Genomic DNA, 10,013 nt, shown 5'->3' with positions numbered 1-10,013 from the left:
ATGTCTTTATTTTTGCAGTTCAAAAATGTGTCAAAGGGTTTTTTTTTAACTATCTGATTCAGTTGACCTTCTTGTAAAATGGTCAGTGTAAGAAACAAAAACAATCTAAAAGCTTGTGTTTAATCTAGCCTTACAGGACTAGCTGACATTGCTAAAATCTTCTCCCCATTGTGAAGCGTTCACGCTGCCAGCGACAAACTCCAACATAAAACTCTGTGTTTGGGCAACCCCCCTTAATCCTGAAATCTAACTTTGTTTCAACCTACGCCTTAAAATTAGAGCTAACATCAGAAGGCGCTGCTCAAGCGTGAGGTATTAAGAGGTTAGAGACAAAGCACACCTGCAAAGCTGGAGTTGACATGAAACAAAAAAAAAAAAAACACTCCCAAAACAAAAGCCTCATCCAAAAGCCACTTCAGAAGTCTTTCTGTTCTAATCCAGGGATGTAGAGCAGATCTGAGAAACGGGAAAAGTCCCACGTGAAAGCAACAGGCTTCCACAGAGTGCATTAGCATTTACTCGTGTTTGTCTTTGATTGAACTAATTACGCCGGGCTGTTGGGATGATAAGCGAGCATAAACATCCAGGGTTAGAACAGGCCTCCACAGAGATGAAAACCCTAGCTTCTTTTTTTCTCCTGATGCAATTAATCAGCATCAGACTCTGCAAACAGACACAGCAGCTTGCTCCACCGCCTCTCCTCGTAGTTATGACTGACACATGAAAGCAGGGAAATATGCACCCAGTTAAGAGTTTATACAGCGAGTGAGGGAAATTAGCTGATACTGTGAAAAGACCACAAAAATCAGAGGGATGCTTACTCCTCATCTGTGGGGGGATTCTTTTTGTATTACTGGGTGCATGTGTTCTCACAATGACCTGAGGACACTCTACAGAAAGAGCACTTTATCTTCATCCAGCATGAGTAGACACACGGCAGCATTGGCAAGGAAAAACTCTCTTTGAACAGGCAGGGGACCTCGAGGAGAACCAGACTGCTGCGTCCAGATTGACTGTGAAAGTTGGATAAAAGAAGAGGCAGAAAGAGAGAGAGATAGATGGAGACAAACTGACACTCAGCAACGAAATAACCACAACAGATAATCATGGACTCTACAAATCATGGACATGGTCTCAGTGACGTCACCCACAGGTTTCTGAAGAGGTGTTATGAAGCACAAAGATGGCATCTGCAATACTGAAATGCTGACTCAAACTTACTTTGGATCAATCCAGAAACAAGGAAATACCGATGCTGCCCTTACAACGCCAAATCATGCCCTTTCAATTTTGTAGTTACCACATGTTCAACAGTTTATTCCCTTTGTTATTCATTCCACGTTTGTAAAGACACTTCCTTCGGTGTCATGAAAGTTTTTCCCACTACTCATCTTTAAATCAGCCCTGATGGACTCAAACACTGTATGCTTGACGCCATTAAAGTACATAAGGGTTCAGTATTAAGTCCCAACTCGGTCGAACATGAGTCTGGTCCTGCTGGAGGTTTCTGCCTGTAAAAGGAAGTTTGTCCTTGCCGCTGTAACTTGCTAAATGCTGCAAAGTGCTCTGCTCATGGTGGATTAAGATGAGATCAGACTGAGTCCTGTATGTAAGATGGGACTGGATCTTATCCTGTCTTGATGTTGGGTCTTTGTTAATAATAGAACATAGAGTGCGCTCTAGACCTGCTGATTTGCCGCTATACAAATAAAGATTGATTGATAGATTGTCCCAGCTCTTTCTGCCTTATCCCACTTTCAACTCCAATGCCTGAGGCGGGCCCTAAGCCTCCTGGCAAACGGCTTCAACGTGTCCACCTTTTGCTAAAGTCACCATACCCCTAAATATGTAAATGTATGCTTAACTCTTATGATATAAAACAGATGATTTATCAAAATGAACAAAGTAAGAAAACAATCCTCCTAAACTGGAAATCAAAAAAGCACATCAATACTGCTCAATGGAAGAATCTTCTAATAGAACATATATCCCTAGAACAACTTTCTGCCTCACTCAATCACAAATCAGCTGACTTCTCCAAAACCTGGTCTACATTCATCAATGCACTAACCTCTGTTATGGCATGGATCCCAATCAACAGTTCTAACTCAAATACATAGACCAACTTCACTTATTTAGACAAACCACATGCCTGTGCACGGGCACACACACACGCACACCCCTCTCCCTTTATGTCCCCTACTTGCACTCACACTCCCTCACTGTACTCTAAACACTAAATGTTCAAATTTAATCATTAGGAAACTGTGATTAAGCCTCATCTGTTTCATTATCATTATTAATATAATATATTTATTTCCTTTCAAATGTATTTATTTATTTTTCCTTTTGTCACTGCTTACTTTTTATAGGTTATTTCTGTTCTATTTTTAAGAAACATTACTTATTTTTATTTGATTGTTTTTTGTTTGTTTTTGTTTTTGTCTTGGATTTAGACTCTTATTATTATTATAACCCAGTCCCTCCAGGATTTCGCGGGATTTTTTTGTGATTGTTGCGGCCCAAAAAGCCTGAATTTGCGACAGCTTTTTGAAAAAATTGCGTTGAAAGTTGCAAAATTTTTTTTTTGCTTTTTTCCCCCCAATAACATCTCAGGGGCAAGTAAATATGCTAAATTACAGTTGTTTTTTAGAAAGCATTCTTGATGTGGCCACTGACTGTATTTTGATTCTCTTGAGTCACAGATAAATGCCATGAAAGGGCTGTATTGCACATTTACGACGGTCCCTGAATGCACCTCGCAGCGACTGATGCACAGTCAGTTCACGGCACTCTGAAATGAATCTGCATCTTTGATGACAAGGAGTTGATCAAAACTTACTGAATGTGTCTGATGTTTCACCAAACTGGATTAAATCAAGCTGTAGACGCAGAGCTTTTTACGGTAACCACGGCAACGTCAAACATCAAATAGTAAACAGACGTCCCCCGGTTGTGTCTTTGTCTCTAACGCACACCGGGGGTAAAAATCATCAATGAAGATGAGACAGATGCATGGAGGTGAGGAGAGCTGGTTCATAAAGCACACCTGCTGCAGGTAGAGACCAAGCGAACACTGAGCCCCTCAATCTATAAATAACAACGTTGTCATGGTCACTTGTCCTGCCTGCTGTCCCCTCTTTTCACCCGTTCTCTGTGCGTGTTTTGTTGTTGAAAAGTGCAGATCAAGTGAGGACTTACGTTTATGTTCCAAGGAAGTCAAATTGATGACAAAACCGATGACGTGCAGGGGCTGAGATTGAGGTAATTGGTCAAATTTCCGGAAAGTTGCGGTGATTGTAAAAAAATTGCAGGGCCGCGAAAAAATCGCGCTGATTGGTTGAATTTGCGTTGATAGTTGCGATCGCGAAATCGCAACTTCCTGGAGGGACTGATAACTTCTTTGTCTGCTTTTTTATGTTGTTCATATTTGTGCCTTGTTTACTTGTTATTCTGTCTACTACCATTTGGTCACCCTCTCCTTGTAAAGCACATTTCTTGCACAATACATTCAATTTTTTATTAACAAAGCCTAAGTAATGTAAAATAAGTAAAGAAGAAATGGGGACCAAACAGGATTACTGTACCAGGCTGTAAGGGTGTCATCCTGCTGTCAGAATGTAGCATGGTGTGTTTCAGGGAAACGTGGCTGCATCTGGATATTCGCGACCACAACGTCTCCATTGACCACAAAGTCTCCATCGACGGCTTCCTGATTGTCCGGGCAGACCGGGATAGCACTGAGAGCGCCGTGGGCCTCCAACCATGTTGTCTGCGCAGGGAGATCTCACATGTCATACTGGTAGCTGTTTACATCTCCCTTCTGCCAACCCGACTACGGCATCCAACGTTGGATTTAGACTCTTATTATTATTATAACTTCTTTTTTTGTCCGCTTTTTTATGTTGTTCATATTTGTGCCTTGTTTACTTGTTATTCTGTCTACTACCATTTGGTCACCCTCTTCTTGTAAAGCACATTTCTTGCACAATACATTTAAAAAATGTTTTAACAAAGCCTAAGTAATGTAAAATAAGTAAAGAAGAAATGGGGACCAAACAGGATTACTGTACCAGGCTGTAAGGGTGTCATTCTGCTGTCAAAATGTGCATTTCAATACAAGGAGTGGTGGGGATTCTGCAGCTTTTGGATCCAGTCTCAAGAGGACACTTGCAGAACTGGGATCTTTTTCTTTTTTTCCCTTTGGATTTATTTTCTAACACCAAGAGTTGCCACTTGCAGACGATACAGACTTCTTTGTGCAAAAACAAGAGAGTCCCTAAGGCTCCACAGAGCAGCAACAACTGCCAGTGTCTGCAAGAGTCTGTAATAGAGAGAACATTGCACAACAGTGAGATAGAAAACAGTTTTCACATGCTGCAAAAAAAAACAACAACTTCAAAGACTTCCATGTCCAGCCGACCAGGTTATTTCAATTAGCCTCCAACAAGAACCCTTCTTCTTCCACAGCTGGACCCCCTCCTATCACTCCCAGGGATCAGCCACACAGGATCCTGTCACTCTGTTTCCTCCTCCCCCCCAGGGACTTTGTTTTGGGAAAGAAGACCAGAGTCAGGTTCAAAGAAGAGAAGACCGCCGGGGTAACATGAGATGATGGTCTGTCTGACGGGACATGTGGCTGTGTGAGACAACAAACATCTGCTTTATGGAAGAGAAGACCTTCGAACTAATTGATTCCCTCATTGATCTTTAATTAAAACATTTAAAGATATACTCATTCAATTTGTGTTTAATTACAGATATGTAGCAGTGCAAAGAATGCAAGTGTTGATTAAGTGCAAAGAGGTGACCTTTATGTAACATTTATGTTGTTTTGTCGCTCAGTCTCTCATCAAAGCTCTCAACTTGACTGAAGGCTGAGAGCCCACACAAAGGCTGCGTATGAGTTCAAAGTCTGTCAACCAAAAAATGATCAGGTTCACTTCCAGTCCGACATGAACACATCTGCTCCTGTTTTAAACTGAGCAGGAGAAAGGGAGTGTTGATTGTAATGATGATATCTCTATGTAGTATTTATACAGTTCTGTCTCTGGCAGAGATAGGACGTTCAGTCGTGCAAATCAGGGATACAAAAACAATCATGGCATTTCTGCTTCTACTTCAATGCCCTCAATCCGCAACCCATGCGCCATTTACCACGGCCTGGAGCTTCTCCAAACTAAACAATGAGGGAAAACATGAGGCCGAGCAGCACAGCTGACAGCCTCGAGAGCACCTGAGGTTTTCCTCCTACTCCTCGCTTACAAATCCCTGCATGCTCTCGCTCCCCCAATACCTGGCTGACCTCCTCCACCGACACACTCCATCCCGGAACCTGGGTCTCCTCTCCATCCCCCGGACTAAGCTGCGGACTTTTGGAGACAGAGCCTTCCGTGTTGCAGCCCCTACTCTGTGGAACTCTCTCCCTCCCGACATCCTTAGCGCCCCAACCCTGGACTGTTTTAAAAGAAGCAGTCAAAACGCACCTTTTCCTCAAGGCCTTTCCCCATTAGCTAGTGTTGTCCCCACCTACCCTTTTGACCCCTACCTGACCCTGTGAAGCAACCTTGGGTTTCTTGAAAGGCGCTATATAAATCCCAGTTGGTGTTATTATTATTAGATCATCGGGTCAAAAGATGACCATCAGCTTCATGAGCGACATGTCTGAGGACGCACAGAGGCAGAGGAGGAATAAAGCTACGAGGGAGGAGAGCGTGTATAAGAGGATGGAGGTTTATGGAGAGGAGATAGAAGCCATGTCTCTCTTCTCTTTCATCATGGGCAATGTGAGATCTCTGGCTAATAAGATGGACTGGCTAACAGGACTAGCCAGGAGTCAGACGGAGTTTCCAGAATGTAGCATGGTGTGTTTCAGGGAAACGTGGCTGCATCTGGATATTCCCGACCACAACGTCTCCATCGACGGCTTCCTGAATGTCCGGGCAGACCGGGATAGCACTGAGAGCGCCGTGGGCCTCCAACCATGTTGTCTGCGCAGGGAGATCTCACATGTCATACTGGTAGCTGTTTACATCCGGCCTCTGCAAAACTGACTACGGCGTCCAACGTTCTCAACGCTGCCATAGCCAGACTCCAGACAGACCACCAGAGTGCCCTAGCTTATTTTGTCTTCTGTACATACTTTTATTATCATTCTTTTCATTGTTTTTGTATTTATATCTTATTAATTAATTTCCTCTTTTAATATTATTTGATATTCTTACTTATTGTGTATAGGAGCAACTGTAATGACTGAATTTCCCCCTGGGATAAATAAAGTATTTCTGATTCTGATTCTGATTCTGATGTCTGTGTGTGATTTTCAAATGCTGTGTTTGATTTTTTAGCGCTCTTTTACATAACTGGAAACTAAGATGTGAGGTTGGAGTGATCCATCATCTGAGAAGACTTAGCAAGTCTGCTCTTGGGCTGCCTTCTGATCCAGCTTCTGTTTTCTCTCCCTGAAAACACAAATAGGAAAGAGTCAGGGAGAAAACTCAAGCAACTAATAATAACACAATGTTACAAAACGGCCAAACTACCAAACAATGACCTCCACCTCTTCATAGCTATTTTGGGGATAGAGCCACTCAGACGGTGCGTACTGCTGCTTGATGGGAGTAGTATGAGTGAAGTCATAGGAAACATTTGCTTCATCAAACTGGTTGCAGGAACGTTGTCTGGTGACCTTGCATCAGGGCAGGGATCATTCTCAACTTGGTTCCTAATAAGAGCGCTTTATTGCTCTTATTAATGGTGCCTTATTAAACTCATTCACCCATTAGGGACACTCGGAGAGCAGGGACATGAATATCGAGGAGCAGAAAAATGGCCGGGAAAAAAACAGAGCTAGATAAATTCATACTGTGTTTTAGACTACAGTACGGGTGTGCATGTAAGCAGTGTTTTTAGAGTGATCTGAAAGCATGTGTTTCAGCTCCTCCCAGATTAGACTTATTACTACAGGGAAGCTGGTTGATTTCAGTATTACCTGTGACTTTTAAAAAGTGTATCTCCTTCTTTTTAAAACATAGAACTGCATTTATTGCTTCTAAGTAGCCTGTTACCTTTCTAGAACGCTACACTCCCAGCATGCATTCCTGCTCATCGTACCTAAAGTCTCTAAAAGTAGTATGGGAGGTAGAGCCATCAGTTATCAGGCCCCTCTCCTTTGGAATCATCTACCAGTCAGGGTCCGGGAGGCAGACACCCTCTCTACTTTTAAGAGCAGGCTTAAAACTTTCCTTTTTGATGAAGCTTATAGTTAGAGCTGGCTCAGGCTTGGACCAGCTCTTAGTTATGCCCCCGCCCCCATTAGATACTTTAACTCTCCCTGTCCCATTAAAGTTACTAACCATAGACCTTTCTAGAGTCCCTGAGCTCCCTTGTCTCATAGGTTCCTCTGAGTTGCTGCCGAAGACGTTCCAAACTCCAGCTGCCACAGCTACTACTATCGGTCTGAGAAGCTCCTTCAGCAGCAGACTGGGACACCGATCCTGCAATCAGACTGCTTATCTAGCACTGCAGTGTCGCATTAGTCATCTGCCATCCATCATGATCCGTCATTTCACTACATGACAGCTACTTTGTGACCCTGCACTATGTTCTGTCTTCCCAGGTCATTGTTTCTGATTCAGACCTACAAACTGACTGTAAACAGCCCAAATTGAATCGCTCTGTGTGTGTTTTGCATACTGTGTGTGCTCATAAAAACCTGGTGCAATTTTACCGTGCACTAACTTACCTTACCATCGACTCATAAGGTAGACATGTATAAGTGTACGTAGTGTATATATCTATTATATTTGCAATATTTTATTTTACTTTATCTTATTTTATTTTTTTTTAAACTGTGTATGTACATCGTTGTATTCTCTTGTTTCTTGTTGTAGGCTGCTTTAACAAAAGAATGTCCCCCCCTGGGAGATCAACAAAGGTGTACCTTATCTTATACCTTATCTTTGATGATATAGAAAAAGATTTTGCCAGTCTGAAAGATTGTTGGTTGTAGTTTAATGATGACATATGGATTCAAAGTTGAATCCAGACATGTTTTAAAATGCTAATAAACTGTTAAGATCACAAAGGTTGGAGAACTGTGGGCCTCGTCACAGTTTACACGAGTGCTTCCACCCTCACCCCTTCAATCCATTTTGAACCCCTAGCCAGGTTCAGACAAAGCCCCCCTCTACCTTTTTGATGTGTCATATAGCTGCAGCAGAGTGGAGATGATGGTACACACACACACACACACACACACTCACAAACTTCTTAAGGTGTAATGAGTTTCTAGCTCCTGTGGTGAGCTTCCAGCAGACCTGTTGAAACCTGCTGAGTAACCCTAGATGTGGAAAGTACCCGAGCAAGTCTGAGTCTCAGACACGGGGAGCTGAGGCACAGGAGACCTTCACTATCTACCTGTCGCACACACACTTGCACATACACACACACTGAGTTGTGTAGTGTTGCTGCTTCTTTCCTCACGACACGCAACCCAAAAATGATGTGAAATACAGTACGACCCCGCTGCTTCTATCCTGTTATGCTTCTGATGCTGGAAGGAATCAATGTGTCTGCACTTGTTTGTAGGGGAGTGTGTGTGTATGTGTGTGTGTGTGTGTGTGTATGTGTGTGTGTATGTATGCATGTGTGTTTATGCATTTCAGTGTGACCACTAACACTCAGGGTATGCATAAGATTTCTCTTTTAAGCTACTGTGTGCACACTATCAGACCCTGTATGTCCCGGCTCCTATATTATCATGAGTACCAGCATGTTGTGTGTGTGACATCACCTCCCCGACATCTGCAGACCTCTTGACACTCTTCTTCTCTTTTTACACCTGGTCTCCCATGATCAAGGCTTCAAGAGAAGGCAGGTGTGCTCCCTTCTTGCCCTCACATCTTAAAACATAGTAGTTTCATCGCCCGCAAGCCCCAAGTGCTGCTGGGAGGTGGAGGTGGATCTTGACTCCTGACATGAACCTTTTTTCCCCCCCTTGCTGGAATTATAGCGGGGGAAAGCCCAGATGAAGTCTCTGAGACCATAAAACAGGCCTTTAATTTGCTGGTGTACGCCCAGGAGCTCGTGAGGAGTTAGCCTCTGGTTTCTCTGGACTGAAGTCATAAGTACGAACCCACAGGGTGAAAAGTTTTATTCGTTTTGATCAGATCAAAAAGGGAAATTTATGTGTAAAAGCTAGAAGGCTGGGACAAGTAAGATATTTCAAACAGACAGGTGGGATTTGCTGCTTTGTTGGCGCAGGAAAAAGGTTGTGTGTTGGGAGGAAGTGTGAGGGGGAGATGACCTCTAGCTATTTGCTGGTTTTCACAAGATAAGTTCCTCCTTTTCTGACATCTCATCTATCTATTCAGAGACGGAATAAAAGATACACGGATGGTTATTACTGGATATGTCTGTGGACTTTATCCCTAACCCGAACCTTCAGGCTTTCTCGCAATCTATCACCTCACCCAGACCCTTAACCTAACCACTCAGACTTAATGCCTTACCATAACCCTTAGTATTTGTCAGTTGACTTTATCCTGAACCCTAACCCTAACCACTCAGACTTTATGCCTAGCCCTAAATGTCGGTGGACTTTATCCCTAACCCTTACCGTCAGTGGACTTTATCCCTAACCCTAACTGTCAGTGGACTTCATGCTTCACCCGAACCGTCAGTGGACTTTCTGCCTAACCCTAACCGTCAGTGGAATTTATCCCTAACCCTAACCGTCAGTGGACTTTATCCCTTACTGTTAGTGGACACTATGCCTGACCCAAACCGTCAGTGGACTGATACCTACATCAAAGTCCTCTGCTTACCAGGGACTCAGAAGACAAAAGCCAGAGAGAGGCCTGTGGAGGAAGTAAAATGCTGTTTGTACAGTAAGTAGTGAAATAATAGCTGCTGTGTCAAATGGATGAAAATAAAACCACCCATTAGAGCGCGTACTTTTAGTTAAAGCTGGAAAAACCTAGTAGTAAAGTAGTTTTTAAGAACTTTCCTGG

The 10,013-nt window shown here is 43.1% G+C and overlaps 1 protein-coding gene across 1 annotated transcript in view; it reads right to left on the bottom strand.

The window, feature by feature from the left end:
• Positions 1-4,691: 4,691 nt before the first annotated feature.
• Positions 4,692-10,013, bottom strand: part of susd2 (sushi domain containing 2) — a 35,392-nt gene continuing 30,070 nt past the window's right edge. Inside the window, exon 14 of the mRNA XM_034692880.1 lies at positions 4,692-6,461. Coding sequence (XP_034548771.1) covers positions 6,410-6,461 — 52 coding nt within the window. The 3' untranslated portion in view covers positions 4,692-6,409. The remainder of the gene's footprint in view (positions 6,462-10,013) is intronic.

This window comes from Notolabrus celidotus, chromosome 9 (assembly GCF_009762535.1).
Source record: "Notolabrus celidotus isolate fNotCel1 chromosome 9, fNotCel1.pri, whole genome shotgun sequence".
Lineage (NCBI taxonomy): Eukaryota > Metazoa > Chordata > Actinopteri > Labriformes > Labridae > Notolabrus > Notolabrus celidotus.
This window is presented reverse-complemented; position numbering and strand designations above follow the sequence as displayed.